Source organism: Chelonia mydas, chromosome 15, assembly GCF_015237465.2.
Source record: "Chelonia mydas isolate rCheMyd1 chromosome 15, rCheMyd1.pri.v2, whole genome shotgun sequence".
Classification (NCBI taxonomy): domain Eukaryota; kingdom Metazoa; phylum Chordata; order Testudines; family Cheloniidae; genus Chelonia; species Chelonia mydas.
Genome location: NC_057856.1, coordinates 21422535 through 21443803, shown reverse-complemented (window position 1 = coordinate 21443803; position 21269 = coordinate 21422535). Strand labels below are relative to the sequence as shown.

Below are 21269 nucleotides of genomic sequence, written 5' to 3'. Positions count from 1 at the left end.
TGGACCAACTCATAGTGACTGTCTTGAAGAAGCCATGGGTCCCTTTGACATACTACTCTGCTAGGACAAGGGAACGCCTGTTCTCCAGTGCTAGGGACCTCTCTGCTTCTAAAAGATCAAAGGCATAAAAAGTAAATCTAGACAGCTCAAAGCAATTCAGCTAATTTACAGCTTGAATCAAGTTATTGTTTCTTAGCACAGACCTCTTTTAGACTTTCTGGATCTGCGGTGTACAGAGCGTGTGCTCTCTTTGAAACGGTCACAGTTGACTTCAGGAAAGGAGTGCATACAAATAAAAGAAGAGGAAAAGATATGAAGCTGTTCAAAGTTCTTAATTTTTAAGGATTTAATGTGGGCAAAGGATTAAGCAAAATTAGTCATAGCTGAACACAGCATGTTAATTGTTTGATTTGACATTCAGACTGAAGCATGTGTGATAACAGCATAAAACAGACTGGAGATTTAGGGCCTGATCCTGCTAGCAGTGTTGCGTTGGCAGACTATGTGACAGAAGGGGGTCTGGAAATGTGAATTTGTTTGCACATTCAGGCACCTGGTTTGTATTTAATTCAAAATTAAGCCAAACTCTCCGTATTCTCTGAACTCTAGGGTTCATTGTGCATTTACTTTAAAGTGTGACTAGAAAACTTTATCCAGATTTAAGAGAAAAGCCACTTGCTTTTAAAGTGTCAAGATATTTAAAGGTGAACTGCAGTGGAGGGGAGGGGGTTACTAGCAGTTAGCCCACTCTGGAACATTCCAGACTAAGAAAAGTATGCTTACAGATAGAGTGGCCGTTTAATACAAGTGCTTTCCCCCTCCTAGAAAAATCTGAGATGCAGACTTCTTCACTGCTCCGTCAGCATGAGGGACATCACCGGTAGCATGTAACAAAGAAGCCAATGGCGCTTGCAAAAATAGCTCGCAGGATCAGATCCTTAGAATGGCCACAATCTGCCAGGTCTAAAGTTAGGCTTCTAACATTGTATTTAGACACCGAAATAAACGATCTCATTTTCAAAGATGGTCAGCATCTACAACTCTCACTGCCTTTGACAGGAGCTGAGTGCTCAGCACTTTTGAAAATCAGGCCACGCTGAGATAAGTGTTTTTAAATATAGAGTTGGGGTAAAAGATTGCAGAAGTGCCTAAGGGTATGTCTGTACAGCAAAAAAAAAAGAAAAAAAACATCCGGCAAGTCTCAGAGCCTGGGTCAAATGACTCAGGCTTGTGGGGCTCACGCTATGGGGCTAAAAGTAGCAGTGTAAATGTTCCCACTCGAGCTGGATTCCAGGCTCTGAGATCCACTTCCCACACTGGGGTTTCGAAGCCCAGGCTACAGCCCACATGGGAACACCTACACTGCTCTTTTTAGCCCCATAGCCTGAGCTCAAGTCAATTGACCCAGGCTCTGAGACTCACTGCCACATTTTTGATTTGGGTTGGGTTTTTTTTTCTGCGTGTAAACAAAGCCAAAGAGACTAAGGGCTTGTCTACACTTAAAATGCGCAGCTGCAGCACTTGAGTGCTTCAGTGAAGACACCACTTACGCCAACAGCAGGGCTTCTCCCATCAGTTTCGGTACTCCACCTCCCCGACAGGTGATAGCTAAGTCGACACAAGAATTCTCTTGTCCACCTGGCGCTGTCTACACTGGGGGTTAGGTCACTTTAACTGCATTGCTCTGTGGTGTGAGTTTTACACACCCCTGAGCGATGTGGTTATACCAACCTAATTTCCTAGTGTAGACCAGGCTTTAGGATCCTAAGTTCTGTATTCAAAAGTGACTTAGTGCCAGATTTTCACATATATTTAGGTGCCTAAAGATGCAAACAGGCACTTAGTGAGATTTACAGAAGTACCCAAGTGGGTTCGGCACCTACCTCACATCAACTGCAAGGAAATTAAGTGCCTAATCTACCCAGATGCTTTTGTAAAACTTACTAGATGCCTATCTGCATCTTCAGTTTCCTAAATACTTGTCAAAACCAGGCATTTAGGAGCCTATATCCCAGTCAATGACTCCTAATTCACTTAGGCACTTTTGAAAATGTTACCTCTAGGCACTCAGGTTTGAAACTTTTACCCATGGTTCTTTCACTCCCTTTGTTTGTTACATGTCTTAAGTCCTTTTGCTCTGGCACACAAATGGGGAAATAGTGAGCTGAGAATTCTGAGGATCTTAAAGGGCCTATAATTGTTTCATTTTGTGAAAAGTACTTTAAAAAAAACCAATGGTAAGACACTATTTTCATTTTGTAATCTTGCAAACAATTCTGGAGAGATTTTTTGTTTGTTCGATTGTTTTTGTTTTTATGTAGCCACATTTACAGTTCACGTTTAAACAAGATTGAACCAATGTTAGTGGTTTACAGTCTTTTGTTTTATTGCTCCTTTGAAAGATTTAAAATTTGTTGATGGCGTTTCCTCAAAATATATTTGTATATAACTACAATATGTCTCTGTACAACATTGAACCACTGATTTAAGGTTACTGGTTCAAAACAGGAAAGGTTGGTTTGTGATCTCAATATCTTTTAAACTTTTTGACTATGCAATGTTAATCTGAATATTGTGAGGCATAACCCTTTGCCACCATCCCTTTAAATTTATGGTAAAGTAGATTAAAGTAGAAGAGTAAAAAGAACAACAAACAAGTGATTCTTTTTATGCTTTCCAGCAGTGAGCATAACATTTATCAAACATGTCAGCACTGCATATGCCAAAAGCAGTGGGATCTTGTTCTGTGTCTAGAAATCTTTCAGAAAACCAGTTTCTTAAAAAAAAAAACAGTATGTGCAGTACTGAAATGCAAGTCCTCATTTGTGTTGTCAATAGCGAAAATGCTTAAATAGTCTGAAGTTTTTTAAAAACACAATCAAGATACTGACACAGAATGTATCCCATAGTGTAGCAGACTGCTGTAAAATTTAGACACACGTTTCAAATCATCAAAAAAGCTAAAGCGCAAACAGCCCAGTTAACAGCACTAAATCGCTATTTTCTATACATATATTTTCCCCTACCTATTTTTTCTACAGGTGTATTCAGAGGAAGAAACCCTTGTTTCAGAAGCTGATCCATCATTTCTTCATCATCTGCTTGGATTTCAGAGACCATATTACATGGAATGAGGCCGAGTCTTGTGCAAGTTTCTCCTCGGTAGAATCCATCAGCATCTTTATCTCCATAAACCTAAATATTGAAGGCATAAAAAAATTGATCCATCAATGTTGTTTTAATATTTGGGATTTATTACAAAACAGTCCCTGAAGGATCGCAAGGTATCTATGGATTTGGGTTTGGGTTTCTTTACAGCTACTCTGATTTTTCTTTTTTAACAGAGCCCTAGGTTTTTTTTGGGTACCTCTGAATTGTCATACCATACATTTGAGCAGAAATCAGCTGTTTTGTTACCTATGACATAAACATAACTGAGGAACACCTTTAAAAGCTTCCCCGCCCCGCCCCCCAATAATTCTTAATATTATTTGCATCACTATTTATGGTGGTAGAGGCTATAGTGAGCATTTGAAGAATTGGATCAAGTTTTATTATTTTAAGTAGATTAAATTTTTGGCAAAATCAAGGTTATACCAAGAAAACATTTTGTGTGAAATATGATGTGTGTATCTAAGATTTATGCATATCTCACATACCAGATGCATCTGAAGAAGTGTGGTTTTTTACCCATGAAAGCTTATGCCCAAATAAATCTGTCTTTTTAGGTGCCACTGGACTTGTGTTTTTGTCACATACAAGAACGTATTTTACCTATAATAGAACTGTATCCGAAACCCCATTCCCAGTAACAGGTGAATCCAAATTAAATCAGTTTGTCCCATCTTTCATACTAACCAAAAGCTAATGAAATGAAGGTCACAGTAAGAAACTGTCTTTGTGAAAATATTTGAAAATTCAGTACTGTATGATTCATTTATTATTTTTTTGCTCACGATTTGTGCCATGCTAAATTTGGGTGGTAACTGGAATTCAATTAAAAGTCACAAACTGCATTTTCAAATTGTAGTTAATTAAATAAAGTCTAGTTAAATGTGTGGGATACATAAGAAAAAATAAGTCTATCAACATGTTTTGCATTTAAAACTAACTGATTTAAGAATCAAAAGAAGTGTAACTGTGGTTAGTGAATTGAACTGATTGTTTCTGGAGTTCAGAATTTTAGAACCCAATAGATCTCCTGATCATACTTCATTTTTATCCATAGCCTGGAAGAAGAAAACAAACGTTCCTGTTTTTTCAACTCCCAGTTTCTCAACTTTGAATGAACTAGTCATTGAACTGAACTGGTTGGATACACTGAAATGAAGACGATATTCTCTTTGCACCTGCAGAAGAAAGTACTGCTGTCAAAATCTGGTTATCATGTCAACAAATGCTGATTCCAGGTGCTTAGCCAGTGACTTTCGTCAGTTCAGTGGTTTGACTTTCTTTAAAGTTTTGGCCGCAAACATGGACTGCTTGAATATTTTTTATTTAAGTTATTTTAGTATATTGTAGTAAATTAGGTCCTTAATATGGATTGTCATAATTTCACATTTAATTTAAACAGGTTAATTTTTTAAAAAAGTATTTAACTTAAATAAAAAATGATTGAAATGAAAAAAATTGGATTTAATTTCAAAATATCATCAATTTTTATCCACTCTACCAGGAAAGTACCGGTTCAGCGTGTTTGGGACCCAAACATAGCAGCCTGGTGAGTGTCCAGAAAAGGGAGGCTGCACGGGGCTGGCATCATAACTGCCAATCCTGCAAGCTCTGCCTAGAATTTGAGAGGCAATGAAAGAATTTGGGACACTCATTGTACTGCACGAGAAGGGGCTTTGCTATGGCCCTGGTTCAGGAAAGGAAAACAGCACCTAAGCCCGTCCCATTCATAGAGATTAAAACACATGCTTAGGTGGCATCTTGTCTAAGGATTTAAGCACATGCTTTCCTGAAGAGGGGTTTATAAGCTGTTTCATAAGCTCCCCCCTGGAAGGTAATTATTAATCAAGCCTTATATTTATTGTAAACAGTTATTCTCCTAAGCACTTAGTAAAATATACATTTTGTTTTCAAGAGTGTAATTCATGTATTTTGTATCTGCTAAACAAACACATAGGGCCTGATCCACCCATTGTTACAGTCTTTACAAGTAGGATGTCAATTAGCTTCCGTTAGGAAGCGAGTCAACGTCCTTCTCATCTGGGAGTGGATGTTTTGGGTGCACAAGAAACGCAACATAAAGCCTTAAGAGTGCCTCAGACCACTGGCAATGCAGGGCTCGTACAGACTAGTGGTGTGGTGAAGATATCTAACACATATGCAAAAGGAGACATCTGTCAGATCCCTCAGCAGGAGGGCCAGATGCAGTCTACCCACAGCAGTGAGGACATCACAGCACTTGCACAAAGACAACTGGGGGCATTGGGAAACATAGGGCAAGCATGAGCAGGAACCACATTTTTTCAGCGGCTGGGACATGGGCTACTTAAGGGGCTGACCTGGCTTCAGTGTTTAACTCCAGGAGAGGAGAGAAACACCTATTATCAGCTGGGTGGAGCCGGTCAGCTGCATAGGTGCCTATGCCCCGACCCTTTCCGGGACATTTTGTGCTTGGCTAGTGTAGGTGGCTCCCTGCTCAGCTTACTGGTTTCTGAGAATCCCTTTCTTAGGTGCCTAACTCTCCCAAGCACTGTATGGGGAGCCTAGCTCAGGACTGATTATGCCAAGTGGTAGGTCACCTAGGGGGTAGGTACTGCAATGGTGAGCAGAGCACTGCCTAAGCATCTTTGATGACCTGCGCCTAAGTAACTTCAGAGCCTGCCATGAAAAATGTATGGGATGTAGGTGCCTAAATCACTTAGATGCTTTTGAAAATTTTACCCCCACTATTTCATTTTTTTAAAGCCATCAGTACTAGGCATGAGACAGTTCTCAACCCTGTGATACGTAAATGTGTGTGGCTCTAAAGAAAAGGTCTTGGCACTGATCCTAGAAACTCTTGTGTGAATGGACCCATGAGGGCCAGTTTGCATGATCAGGTCTTTGGTTTGCTTTGCTTTTAGATTCCCACCTTAATGATCTGTCCTTCTTTAAATGGTAGCTCTTCTTCTGCAGCATCAGGATTGGGGGACATTGTCAGTGGATCATAGTCAAAGAGGGCAACAAATATTCGAGGAGAAATATCCTCTGTGCCAGGATCTGTTTCTGATTCTTCATAAATATCTGGAGAAAGATGGTCCCGACTACAGTATCCATCTGTGAAAGTAAGATCAGAAGGGAGCAAAAATTCAGCAATGCAAGTCAGAATAATTTTTCAACTTGTTCAATTTAGGTCTGAAATTTGTTCCTATATCTCTGTTTGAAATGGGACTAAATTACTGTGCACTCGGGAACTTATAATGTGCTCCAGCAGGGTCTACACAGGCCAGTTAGGGCGTAGCCCGCTAGTGCACATTAGAACTTGCATCCCTCTAACATGCACTGTGTAGACAAGCCCTGTGTTTGCAGTGCTCAGAGGAACGGCACTAGGACCCGACTAGCCATAACGGTGTTTAAGCAAAGTTACTGCTAGCATGGTCCCACCCCTCATGTGAATGGGACTAAGGTTCAACAAAAACAACAAAATACGTTTTTGATCCAGCTGTGTTCCCATACAGTTGTTTCTTGCCTACAGTTGTGTTGTAATCCATCTAGACCTTTGCATTTAAGCCAAATACATATTGACTATATATATATCTATATATAGATATATAGATATAGATATATAGATATATTAAGACACTGATCCTGCATTGAACTTTGTGCAGGTGAAAGAGCCCAGTGCAGGATTGGGAATTACACCTTTGTCCAATGCATAGTAAAAGCCAGTCCCTTCAAAGTACATCAAGTTGGGCACCCAAAACACAAACCACCTAAATCACTGCTGAAAATCTTGGCCCATCACATGTTTAACTTTAAGCATATGCTTACGTCCCAATCACTTCAACAGGGAGTCAACCTCTTGCCTCAATGTTTTACTGAATCAAGGCCTTTAGCTACATCACATAGTCTTCCAGAACTTTCACTATTATCAATTTTTTTTCTGAAGGCCTACTTTATATGTTAAATATATATATATATTTAGGCCCATATTTCTGCTTTAATAATATCTGCATAATAGAGATTTTATATTTATTGAAATAATTTAAATGTTTTACTTAGGATTTAGTATAGAACTTTTTTTAAGATGACCCTCCCCACTTTACCTACTCCTAATGCCGGATCACTGTTAAACAATTTTTTGTAATTAAAAAAAGGTCAATTTAGAGGGGCACAGCTTCAAGGGGATGGCTACTGAAACTTGTGTCCAGAACACTAGAAAGAAGGTGGATAAGGAAATGCAGAACAGCCAACGGGTGGGAAACACAGTCCAGCCAGGAAGCTTCACACAGGCACAAAGCACAGAAGGGAAGTGGAACAAGGACAGGACATGGACAAATGGCAACGGAGATTTCCCCCCAGTTGAATGATGTTTTATTTCCACTGTCACATGGACTGGAAATGCAAAACAGGGTTTTTCTTCAGAGTATTGCACATTGTGTTTTTTAAGTGAGACAGGTCAAATTATGCCCTCCTGGACTTCAGCTGGAGTTAGTTACAAGCATGAGTTGTGCACAGACTTTATCAAAACAGTTCTGAACCGGAATGATGATGATTCAGGATGGTCACATGTCTGTTTCAGGCAATCAGACATCTTGTGAGCGGCTCAGTTATTTATATTCTGCTCAGAGGCTATATATATGCTGCTTGACTGGCTGCTGTAGGCCAGATTTTCAGCTGATGTAAATTGGCATAGCTCCATTGGAGTCCTTGAACTATGTTGATTTATGCCAACTGATGATCTGGTTCAAAATATTCAGAGCTTTTTGCTCTCAAACCTAAAAAACAGATACCTACCTGTAACTGTTGTTCTTTGAGACATGATGCTCATGTGTATTCCATGTGGGTGTGTGCGCATCCTGGGCACCGTAGCTGGAGAACTTTGCCTAGCACTATCCATAGTTCTCCACACACTGGAGCCTAGCCCTTCCCCTGCCCCAATGTTCTCAGTTCCTTTGCACCGAACATCAGAAGTACAGACTCCGATGCCGAGGGGACAGAGGATGGATTGTGGAATATACGTCTGCATCACATCTTGAAGAACAGCAGTTATGGGTAGGTAACCATTTTTAGTTCTTTGAGTAGGTGCAGTTGTGTATTCCATGCAAGCAATATTTGCAGGAGGTGGGGCACAGAGTCTACTTAAAGGAGGACGGCAGGACTGCCTTCCCGAAGTTTGCATCTGATCTGGACGTAGCCGTGATGGCACAGTGGTTGGCAAAAGTATGCACAGAGGACCGGTTGGCCGCCCTGCAGCTGTCCAATATAGAAATGTCCTTTAGAAATGCCATTGACGTTGGCTGAGCTCTAAACTAACATTTAAACTAAACCTAATGTACTACTACTGCTATATACAAGAAAAGGTCTCAGAAAACAGAGCAAAAGCGTCTGGTGAAGACACCACACAGCATTCTGACTCCAGCCATGGGCGGAGAGAAGGAACTGAGGGGGTTGGGCCAGCACTGCTCTTATGCAGCCAGAGGAGGGGCTAAGGCTGCATCTACTCAAAAAAGAACACTTTTTTATTATTGATTTGTTTAAATGTTTACTTTGGCTTCTTTTTTGCTTCATTTGAAAGATGAACACAAAACTTAATGCTTCTCCCAGCTTCAGACCTGGCCTAAACTACTTTTAGGTGGGAACTGTGTAAAGATATGAAAGGCTGAGAATTTTGTACAATTATGCAATGGCTTCTTATGGGGATGAAGCAGCAAACACAATCAATAATGGGTGGGAGATAATTACTACCTTACATACGTCAATTAGCACTTGTAGCGATACAAGTGAGTACACATACTTTTTAAAATAAATTTTATTTTTACTTTCACTGAAGGTCTGATCCAAATCCCAGTGAAGTCAATGGCAAGGCACCCATTGACTTCCAGGGGCTTCAGATCAGCCCTAAGCCAAACCAATAAACTAGGAGTAATGCTTGAGTAGTGCTGCTTCTCACTATGGAACGTTTGGTGATGATGAACCTCCCCATTTTGGCTCTGTCTAGTGCTAGATTTACGAATCAAGTTGAAAGGTGATCTTTTTGATCAATGAGTGTTCAAAGGTGCATACATTAGATGTTAATTGATGTTAAACAGCCATGGAGGATAAAGGAGTAGCTTCACAGAGGTTCATGCAATGCAGTGTGCTTTGACTTTGTTTCACTATGGAAAGCTGGTTGCATGACAGTTATCAGTAGATGACTAAGGGCTCTTCCTCCCTTACAGCTGAGCTGAGCTGAATAAACTTACCTGGAAGCAGGGCAAACAGGACTTAAGAGTTAGCTCCCCTTGCATTCTGCATTGCATGCAATGTTGTCATACAGAAATGGCACTCATTAAACACCCAGCTCTAAATGTGTCTGTGTCAGAAAGGAGGAAGAAGGGTCGGCATACCGTATCTATAGTCAGAGGCCATGGTACGCTGCTGAGACCATTTCTTGTGTCCATCAATGCTGCGATAATAAGCTTCTTCTTTTACAGGTGAAATATTTCCCTCACTACCTGACCGAGACCGACCGCCTTCACTGTTACTGTCCATTGTAATTTCTATGGAGAAAAAGGGAACGATCTATTAAACATACTTTATAGTCTTCTCAGTGGAGGCTCCTGTAGGACAAGCTTTGCCTACCTTCTTTTCTGACTCAGTTATAGCAGGATGGTTAACCACCTGCAGAACTGTGTGTGGCAGTTTTACTGACTGATTCTCCAGTGATTCTTCTACAGCAGAGGCACACAGAAAGGGGAGTTTGCTTTTTAAAGGGTCTTGCCTTCGTGCTTTTTGAAACTTGCCTGGATTTCTGGAGGGTAAATGCAGACTCTGAGTTCTGTGGGCAGGAAACTATATTTTTGTTCTGTGTTTGTACAGCGCCTAGTACAATGGGATCCTGGTCCATGACAGGGGCTCCTAGGCGCTATGATAATACAAATAATAAATAACAACAATCAGTGTTGTAATCCTATGTCCCACTTTAGCAAGGTCAAGGTAAAAATGTAAAATACATTTCATCTTTGGAAGTAGATTATCTAAAACCAGAATTAAGTTGAAAATTTTCTGTTTCCAAGGAGATGTTAATGGAAATATCTTTGTAATCTAACAGGGAAATAATCTAAAATAAGTTTAAAATTGGAGGCCTTTTGGATAAAGATGTGTCCCAGGAAATATTTATCCTAGAAGTATCACAATTTTGGAGATCCCTCCTGCTAACTATTCCTTCTGGAGTTGATTTATCACTTTTATGGATTTCCTTTCATTTTATATCATGCAGGCAAATTAATAGCTGGAAACTTCAGCTATCACCATAAAATTTTAACTGCGTTGTTGATTGACTTGAAGCTAATTTTCAAGGAGAGAACAACATATGAACAGTCAAACCCTTATAAAAACAATATTACTGACCTAAGAATAATAGTAACATTTTAGTGATGCTGAGCAAATATACAGTGCTCAATACATTTCTATAAGAGAATAAACTGTGACACTGTAATTAAACCCATACTGATAGATGTAGGCAGCCCTATGTTCTTTGGGCCTTAATGGAATAAAACCTCTATTAACTGCAGTTAACGGGAGTTTTGCTCCAATAAAAACTAAAAAAAAAAAAAAAAGGTTGGGCCAAATTCTAAAGAACTCTCTTTTTGTAATGACAGAGCCATAATATCTGTTTTATTCAGTCCTCACTCAGGCAAAACTTCCTTGGAAGTCAATAGGAGCTTTGCCTGAGTGAGGACAGTGTGATCAAGTTGGTACAATGATCTGTTACAGGGTTTGATCGGATACATTGGTTTTATTCAGTCTATCTGCTCTGCAGATCTATTCCCCGTCCTCTTGTCTTCTGTAGCAAGCCTTCAGAGGATGACTATTTTGTGATTTTTACCCAATCCTTGACTTGACTGACGTACATTATTGACGTGGGTAATTATTACATCATGGGTACTTATTTATCACCAATTACATTTTTAATAGCTAACGAATTGGTTATGTTGATTTTATTAAATGCCCTGATGAGTTAAGAGAGCCATGTGTACTGCATGCCTGGTAACGCAGCTTCACATTAGTTCTATTCCTGTGAACACTATTAGAAACCTGTTCTCTTTGTTTAAACATGGCAATACCATCAAAGAAGTCAGCAGTTAGGAATCCTGGACCATAACCACATCACATTAAGAATGATACTGGATAGGATCTTTCATCAATTTCACAGAAGACCAGAGGGTAATTCTTTCATTAGATACTGAAAATACTGCCACTGTGGGTTATGTCTTATCAGTGTTAGACAATATTGTAATTCAATCCTTATGCGACTTCCCCAGAAAAGCATTCACAGAGCATACTTACTGCAAAATACACTAATGCATTCTTGAACTCACACTAAAGAAGCAGATTAGAGCCTTATATTTTATTCTCTGTTTAATTATCAATTTGAATGTGGACTGATTATAAAAAAATGAATTCCTTCTTATCTACTTCCTAAAATGCTGCTCTTTAGTTACTGAACAGTGAAGTCATTATTTAATAGTTCCTTGGGTTCCAATCTTGGTTAGAGAAAGCAAGGCCTCCTGTATTTAATCAGGCCCCTGCCCAATCCACATCTTTCCATTACAATCAGAGTTAAAGGAAAATCCAAAGGATTAATTTAACCAAAATTATTTCAAATCCCACCCCCAACTATTTGTTGTTAAATTATTTTAACAGGTGATAAAAATAAAATCTTAAATGCACAATATATTTTAAGTATTCCAGGCCTAATTCCCCTCTCCTCCCCCCACAAAAAAAATTACTCTTGGGGGGGGGGGAAAGCTACAAAAAACAAAAGGGAGACACTGATCATGCAAACATCAGCCTAAACTGAGAATGTTTATCAGCTGATAATTATCTGGCTCAAATAAGTGTCACAGGTTGATATTTGCATATGCACTTTCTGGACCTGATTCTCTCTTTACACCTTTCTTTTTTCTTTTAACACCAGTAATTCCATTGAGTGAAGTTACTCCTGATTTGTAAAAAGAAAAGGAGTACTTGTGGCACCTTAGAGACTAACCAATTTGTAGCAGTGTAAGTGGGAGGAGAATCATACTCTCTACATATTCTTATTAAAGGCACTTGGAATGCTTTTATGAATTACAGTTGTATTTTTTTAAAATCCACAGTTGTTATAAATTATTATTGTGTCCTTAATATCCATTAGTTTTCCCCTTCAGAGCAAAATCTTGCTAACTTTACAAATCTATAGAGGGTGCTGTACACCACAGAAAGGTTTCTGTTTAAATTTCCTATATGGTTATTCTGCTGTGTATCCATTGGAGGAACTGGGAGAAAACATTTCATGTTTAACAATTAAAAAACCCGTGTTGCTTATATTAAGTATCACTATGAGGTTGCTTTCTGTGTGGAAAGTTTCTCATTCACAGATAAAGCTTGAGGACAGAACTGCTTAATGTTGCCTTGAGTTGTCTGGATTTCTGTGTATACTGTTAATAAGGAATCTTCTAATGTAAGCACAGGCACCGGAGGAATTACATCCCATGAAGATTTTATTTCTGTACATAGCTACAGTTCTCCATTTACACGCCTGTGTTTCTTGCGTTTCTGTGTGGTTGTTCCTAGTTGTTTGTGTGGTGTGCAAGTTTTGGTGAAAGTGTTTTTGTGCTTGGTGTCTTGATTCCATTATCTTGTCCGCAGTACTTTTTGGAATTTCTTGTACATGGCAAAATATATATTTTAGGTCATGATTTAACCAGAACAGAGATGGCTTGATTAGAAAAAGCAAATCTAATGGACATACTTCAGTCTTACTTTGCTCATTTAATTTAATAACCTCAACTTTCCTTGCTGAATTCCAAAAAGTAGTTAAGAGAATGGAAGGTGAAGGCAAATTGATGGTAGATGAATGGAATGATGGATGGATGGATGGATAGGTGAGTGGGTGATTGCACTTATTTTAGGTATCATATTCATAGCATGTCCACGCCTTAACTTATTTTAAAGAATGAACCTACTGTAGGTTTTAAATTGTAGCTATCATCAACCAAAGCACAGATCTTGATCCAAAGCTCACTGGAGTCAATGGAGAAACTCCCACTGACGTCAGCGGGTTTTGGTTCAGACCCTTAAAAGAATCTTCAGTACACTCATATTTAACCTAAGACAAAATTGGTTTTAATCTTCGTTCATCTTATATAAAGGATTTAGAGTTATTGCGGTTGAAGGGTTTTGGGCTTTGTTTGTTTGTTTTACCAATCCCCCAGCTCTGCGGCTGTAAAGAATAGAAATGCACCAATCAGGCCAACTAACCAATGGAAGGGACCAACATTGGTCGAGACCTTTGTGGGACTGCACTGGCATGAGACAATCTTCGACCCGTGTGCTCCACTCTGTCAGGTCGTCCAGTAGATGATGGATTCCCTAAAAGCTAAAAAACAAAAACAACAGGTTTGCAAGTTACACAACTGGGTGCATAAAAAGGGCATGTTAATCATGTCAGTCACTTTCAGAAGCATAAGCTCTAAAGGCAACTAAACGTAGTTTTTAACTGAAAGGTTAGCTGAAAAGTTCTAGTGATGCCTCCTAAACCTGCAAAAGAAAAATGGTTCCCTGAAAAATGGCGCACCCTTTGTAAACAGCAGTCACACATTAGAACAAAGAAATAATAATAATAATTTTGGAAACATTCTTTTGCCTTTGTCATTGCTACTAACTTGGCTCAGAGCACTTTTAACTCTCCCTGAAGAGGACTAAGACCACTCACATTAGAGCTGTGAAGACAGTATATGATGGGGTCAGGTCAGTGCATTTAGTTTTTTTACCTAGATTGTTTTGCACGCTTTGCAGCACGTTAACCAGTATATGTCCTTCTCCTCTTGGGGTCTTTGAGAACACTGCTCCTCTCAGAATGCCTTTTGTGGTTACAGGCTTTTTAAAAGTCACTAACCCTTGCAGAAGAGATTCATACAAATTTCACCTCACACCACAGCTGGTTCTCTTTCTGTTCACTAATTTGCAATAAATATTATTTTAATGCTTTCCAAGGTATCTCTTTCAACAACTGAGATTAAATGCAGCCTTGGCACCAATTTTAATAGGAGAATTTTTAAATGATCAATTCAGAATAAACTGCTGGGCTAGGCATACAGCAGCAGCTGAATCTACTCTTACATATGACATTAGATTGGAGACAGCCAGTCTTTGGACAGTTGCAGACTGAGAGGCTAAAAAGCTTGTTTAGTGCTCTTTGGGAACAGAGAGGCCTAAAGATGCAGGTTCATGAAGGCTCTCTTGTGGGCTAATATACAGAAATGCAAATAGGCAGAATCACAGAGGCACCCTTGCGGATTAAGATGTGGAATGGCATTGGCTTGTTCCTCTGGAAGAAGCTGTTTGCCTGCAATCTCATTTGGAGATGCAGTCTGCAACTTCAAAGGCAAGAAGAGATGGTCTAAAAAAGAGGGCAAAGAAGTGACAGTGCAGGAAGAAGGTGGAGAATGGAAACACGGTGAATCCTGTGACTCCAAGAAGCTTGCTTGGTCACTGTCACTGGGGGGAGAAGATATTTTTTGGTACTTGCCCAGAGAGAAGGACTGAAGATGAAGAGCAATTCCTGAAAATCTGGGAGTGAGGAGAGCAAAAACAACATGACAAAATGGAATCTTTAAGACAGACCATCAAAATAAAAATTCGTGAAATGCTTTCTTTTTTTCCAGTTAAAAATAAAACCTATTTTTACTTTTTAAAGCACTATTCTGATAGTCACTTTAAAGATAAAAACAAACTTTTGGAAAATTATAGTTCAGCTAACCCTTAATTAAAATTTAGATTCAGTTGTCCTTTAACAAAAGCAGCCATTATTGTAATTTGTTCTGTGGGAAAATCATTGTTGCAAAGCAAATTAAACTGATTTCAGCATGCTACAAAAGAAGCTTGTGAAGCAAAATGCAGATTAATAAATAAAAAATCATGGGGGGAGGAAAGAAATAAAACAACCCCCAGTAGATAGGTCCCAAAGATGGATTTTAAGAAAAAAAAAAATCAAAAGAAGAGGGAGGAGGAAAAGAAAAGAAAGAAAAGAGATGGATTTGACAGGCAGATGTTAGAAGGAAGTTTTATTTCACACACCAGAGAGTCTTCTGCATCTCTGTGGGATGGCTCTGCATGTGGAACAGCTGCCTTAGAGTCATTCACTTGTAAGTTGATCTTCCAGACTTGTTGAACATCTTTGCTAGTCAAATTATCTGTTTTATTGCATTTTTGAGTCTCAGACTTCTCATAACTGGGCTTGGCCTCCTCACTTCTGGGCTCTATAAAGGAAGGACCCAAGCCATCAAAGTCTTCTTCAATGCTGCTTTGCCTGGTTAAAGTTTTCCTGCGAGCAAGCAATGGCCTTGTGCTTTTTCTGCATGAACAGTTATCTGTCTCTGCACAACAGCTAGGCGCAACATTGGCAGAAATCAAATCATAAGCATTTCTGAAAGTAAAACGAGATTCTTCTTCCTCACTTCCACAGTCTAGTCCGCTGTCAGGACTTCTCGTTAAGGATCTACTGTAGTTATATCCTTTGTCTTCTGAAGCAAAATCCTTCGTGCCCGAAATTCTGTGCTTGGCTGGGTACCAAAAGTTGTGCTGTTTGTCTTGATCGTAGGGTCTAGGTGGTCTAGTGCATCTAGCGACCATAGGTTTCATTTTATAGGGCATACCAAAACCCTGTTTGTGCAATAGTTCAGAATATTCAACATCCTCTTCGGCTACTTCTGGGATACTGAAAAGCTTTTTACTGTGGTGTATCTGCTGTGAAAACTCAGGCTGTTCCAAAAAAGCAGCTCCAGTGGCCCTATTCTTAGAGCATTCCTTAACAGTATGTAATGTTAAAACCCAGGTGGGGAACAAACAGTGCGTGATAAAAATAAAATGGGAGGGAAAAGGGGGAGGAGGAAAGAAAAATAAAGACAGAATTAGTTTTAGAGCAATGGCAAACATAAGGCATGCAGTTTATTCAGTGAGGGGGGATGTCATGCTCTGAACAGGAATCTGGAAATAAAGACATGATTAAATTGGCTTGGTGTCAGCTAGAACACGGGAGGTCAGTACAAACACCGCTGATATTGTGATGCTTTAACAAGAATAAACCCATGCATTCAACACAAAGCAATAAAAGCGGCATACAAGTTCAGCTGTGGTGAGAGTGGAGGTGAAGTTAGAATATGGCGCGAGTGCTTAGTGTTCTTTGTGCTCTGTGCCAAGCTGGAACTGTTCTAGTCCGTGGAGTGTATCTCGGAAAGCGTTCTACAGCAGAGTTTTCTCTCTTGCTTTGCATCAGTTAAAATATCCTAGGTGATTAACAAGAAACTCCACAATGCCATCCTGCCCAAAGACAGCAAACTCAGGGCAGGTATGAAGTCATAAAGGGTGCCCTGCAAATGTCAAAATAGGAGTTCTTGTGCCCTCCACAACCTCATAAAAATTACACCCTTTTTAAGCTTGGCTTCCACAAAAAAGACCCTGAGAATTGGGGGCTACCTGCAGCCACTGGTCCACGCTGGATCTGTCATCCTAAATCGGCTTAATAAAATTCTTACTTGGCAAGCAACCTGTTACTTGACCCAAATATAAGTCTCAGTACATACCAGATGTAAGTAAGAACTACAATGGACTGGACAAAATCTGAACAGCTTAGATAAATGAAATAAAAGACACATTTTATTTTTAGGCTTACAAAAATTGAGGAATAGTGTAATTGAAGGATCCTATGCAAATGTGTCTCTCTGGGACTCTGAAGCAGATGCTGGGCTATCCAAATTAATGAGAAAAGAGGTGTTGGCTTTGATCTATGGAGTCCTTAGCTATTTGGGTCATGGACACCACCCTTCTCTGTGCTTTACCCCAATGACAGCAATCAGCTTGGGACTTCTGAGCAGACAGTGCCTAGATTTATGCATGTGGGTAGTGAGGGCAGGATCTTCTTAGTGACTTTGGAATTCTCCTTCCCCTTTGGTCCAACAGAGCCTTAGTTTGCTGCCATTCCAGGGACATTACAAAGCCCGTTGCTCAGGCTGTCTCTGAGCAGACAGATTGAGCTGGCTTTTGCTTTATTTTTCTTCAAAGGCTAGGGAGTTTTTAAAAGAGTTAATTTTTGACACTACAGTAGAACCGTAGAGCTACAAATATCAGAATTATGAACCGATCGGTCAACCATACAGCTCACTTGGAACTGGAAGTACGCAATAAGGCAGCAGCAGAGACAAAAAAACCAGCAGTACAGTACAGTGTTGTGTTAAACGTAAACTACTAAAAAAATAAATGGAAAGCAGCATTTTTCTTCTGCGTATTGAAGTTTCAAAGCTGCATGAAGTCAACGTTCAGTTATAAACTTTTGAAAGAACAACCATAACGTTTTGTTCAGAGTTATGAACATTTCAGAGTTATGAACAATCTCCATTCCCGAGATGTTCCTAACTCTGAGGTTCTACTGTATTCGTGTGAATTATTTTTGAATACACTTTTTAATTGTCTATCATGTTCCCAGAGCTTTTTTGAAAAGGTGTCATAAATATGGAAAAAATATAAATAAATGTGCATTAGGAATAGTTTTGAATAGACTCCAAACATCCTCAAGTTTCATGGATGCTTCAACCTGATATTCAAGTTTGGATCTCTTTCTAGATTACACATCAGCCTTCATCTGAAGAGCAACTGAAGGGAATAATAACCGCACAGTAAAGTGAGTCATGCATCTGGTACACTTTCCTTTAGGATAAGGGTATCTATTAACTTGGTACAGAAAATACTGAATGTTAGCTATCTGCAATCATAGCTCGAAGTGCATGGGTTGGTGTACTTTCAAATGCAAATCGCATATGCATTTGAAAGAGTTCAATTCGCTCAATGTGTTTTTTGTTTCTTTTTTAATTACAGCAGCTGCAAAGCTGAATTGGATCTAGCAAAACAGGGACACAAGTGTTTTAGTTCTAGAACCTGATCTAAAACTTAAATATAGTTATAAATGCAAGTGGTGAGTGTCCTCCAAATTCTAAACTTACTCCATCTGCCCTAAATTTATGTGGCATTCTCACATTAAATTCTGCTTCTGCACAGCCATTCAAACAGATGTTAACCATGAACCTTGGGGCAGATCCTCAGATTGCATTAAATCAGCATATAACATAACTGACTTTAACATAGATATGGTAATTTACCCCAGTTGAGGATCTGGCCCATGTGTTCAGAGTTGGGCTGATAGTACTGTTAATGCTGATGTAAAAAGTAGTAGTAAATATGCTACTGATTCATAAAGAACTAGAGAGGTCTAGGGATAATTAAGTGTCTGCCTAGTGGCAATCGGAGCCATTTCATTTTCAAGCTTTTACAAGGATACTAAAGAGGAGAATGAAAGATTTTTTTCTGAAAATGTACTTGACAGTATCTCTTTATAAGTTGCATACAATCCTAAGTCTGTGTATAAAATATATAGAAGCAGTTATAGCAATGGTTACAATATCCCTATGTATGTACTTTGCATAAGGGTATGGTATGTTCTTTAGTAACACAGCATTTTGGTTGTGGGAAGAACGACCTGTAGGTTTCTGTATAGTTTTAGTCATCTGGCTTGTTAAGAAGAAACATCTTAGCATGGTAATGGTATACACATAAGAGGCAGTTATTATATGTCATATTACAGAAAACAGAAATTCTATGTTGGGAAAGTTTAGTGTTTGCAGTGTGTATTTTAATCAGATGAATAAAATCACCTTGTAGGATGAATGCTCCCATGCAGTGTTTGGGACTTCATTCCTGACATATGTTCGCCATTGTCTGCTCTGCCACCAGAAGCTCATTAATGATCGCGACACTAAGATTCATTGACTATGGGCTTTATCCATGCTATTGGGAATCCATATTGCACCGAATAAAACTCCCCAAATCCGTTACCAGCATGCACTAGAAGGATCCCGTGGGGGTAGTTCCAAAAACCTGGTCAGTAATATGGAGAGGATGTCCACAGGATATTTAAATTCAAAGACTTGTGCGTGGATGTGCACGCATGCACACGTCAGAAAACCTCTAGTGGTCTGGGTGCACGTTCCATATACTGCAGCACAGCAGCACCCCCAAATGTGCAGCAAAACAGATAATTGCATAACAGCCCAAGGACAGTCTTCAATATGTGACGCTCTTGGCTAACACCAGAGAACTGAGTATTAAGTGGACTTCATAATGGGGACTTTACATTATGAACAGCATTCATCCCAGTTCTAGTCTGTAGGCCACTGTGAACTGTAACGTCCACAGCAGACTAACAAAATGATAGTGCGTGGAAGAAAGGAAGAACTTGGCTTGCCCTTCTCTGACGCTTAAGCCCCCCTTTTCCGTCACTCTTACCTTGAGTGTGTTATGTGATGTTACACTGACTCGTCTTCTTCCTCCATCCTCCAGCTGCATTTCTGAGTACAGCTCTTCTTCATCTTCCTCCATGATATCGGACAAGTCGGAGCCCCTACTGCTCTCCGTGTGGTACTCCTCACCCTGGCCGTAGTGCGGCTATTGGATGGGATGGAAAAGAAAAAAGGCTGCAGGTTTAAAATCTGAAGTGACAGTGCCCCCACAAATGGGGGGCAAGGTAGCAACTGGCAGCTTGAATATTGCAATAATACCTTGTGTAACCCACATTAACCAGGTGCAACTCTCGGTAGCCCTCAAGAGGCTAGATAATATACAGAGATTTATTAGCTTGCTCACACTTTAAATTCCAGAAATCGCGGATTCAGTCCCTACATATGACCCAACCAGGGGCATCATTACACTTGCACTTCCACTGCACCACAAACCTCATGAGACCCCGATTAAAAAAAGCTCCTTGATTTACAGAGGCCCTGCACGTGTCAGTGGATTTGCTGACCATCTGGTGAAGGCTCCAGCTGAGATCGTGAATTCCATTCACATGTAAGCTACTCTTCATTGTCATATCTGATGTTTTCTATATCAAACTGTAAACCCCACGTGACTCTTCAAGAGCACCATTTAGTTCTTACATAATGTTTCTATATTGTAAATTTTCACTGGCTGATGAGGGTCAATGATCTCATTCTATTCAGGCATCTAGGGAGCAGAATTGATAGAATTTTAATGTCCTTCTAGAGTTAGTTCCACTAAATTAAGTTGTCTGTGTTTTCAACTAGGTGGAACGGACGGAAGAAATGAGCTATGTTATTGAATTGTTGGTGTTAAATTTAATTGTCTTTGGTAAATTCTTGTTTTGTTTTACTAGTGTCATGATTTATATCCACAGTCCAGATAACAAACCAAACATTACTGTGATTCTACATCTACAGGTACATTTTTAAAATGAAAAGGAGCACTTGTGGCACCTTAGAGACTAACCAATTTATTTGAGCATAAGCTTTCGTGAGCTACAGTGAGCTGTAGCTTATGCTCAAATAAATTGGTTAGTCTCTAAGGTGCCACAAGTATTCCTTTTCTTTTTGCGAATACAGACTAACACGGCTGTTACTCTGAAACCCATTTTTAAAATGAGGCATCTAATTTTCTGTACAAAATCACACTGGTGCTTCAGGTCTGTCAGCAGTTTCATCTACTTGTGCAAATGCTTAAGTCGAGGCCTACTTAAAACTTATGGGCCCAAAAGTTTCACACATGCACTGCATAAAAACTAAAATGCAAATCTCAATGTAGCCGCTAACACATCTTCCTACTTTGTTGGTGTAATCTTCCCATTCTCAAAATACGGACAGCAAAAAAGTCCAGATCTTTATATACAGTTTGAGTCTGAAGCATAGCAATTCAGGATAGGATAGGCCCAAACAAAAATTCCAGGTCTGAATATACTTGAAATGTGAAGTTTGGCTCCAGATCCGAATTTCATGGGGCTCCAGATCCGAATTTCATGGGGCAGATCCTCAACTGGTGTATTCCAGTGTACACTGATTTATGCTAGACAAGGATCTAGCCCCACATCTCTATAATGGGCCAGATCAGAGGCTCGAATCCAAACACCCTTCCGTCTAGATATGTTCAGATTCAAATGTGAACTACATAGCTCAGTCCCACCTTCAGTGTCAAGGAAGTGGTACTATATGCTGTAGAGACAATTTCCAGGAGTAAACCTATTTGCCTCAGAA

General features: G+C 39.6%; 1 protein-coding gene across 30 annotated transcripts in view; it reads right to left on the bottom strand.

The window, feature by feature from the left end:
- RIMBP2 (RIMS binding protein 2) overlaps window positions 1-21269 on the bottom strand; it is a 279893-nt gene that overhangs the window by 9051 nt on the left and 249573 nt on the right. For 9 of the 30 annotated variants that reach the window (XM_043529342.1, XM_043529335.1, XM_037878853.2 and 6 more), the window contains 7 exons: window positions 19513-19671; window positions 15256-15984; window positions 13438-13555; window positions 9540-9692; window positions 6083-6267; window positions 3027-3195; window positions 204-269 (listed from right to left, as the gene is read on the bottom strand). In XM_043529342.1, the coding sequence (XP_043385277.1) occupies window positions 204-269; window positions 3027-3195; window positions 6083-6267; window positions 9540-9692; window positions 13438-13555; window positions 15256-15984; window positions 19513-19671 (1579 nt within the window). The remainder of the gene's footprint in view (window positions 1-203; window positions 270-3026; window positions 3196-6082; window positions 6268-9539; window positions 9693-13437; window positions 13556-15255; window positions 15985-19512; window positions 19672-21269) is intronic. The other 21 variants (XM_043529360.1, XM_043529355.1, XM_043529358.1 and 18 more) reach the window with 7 other exon arrangements.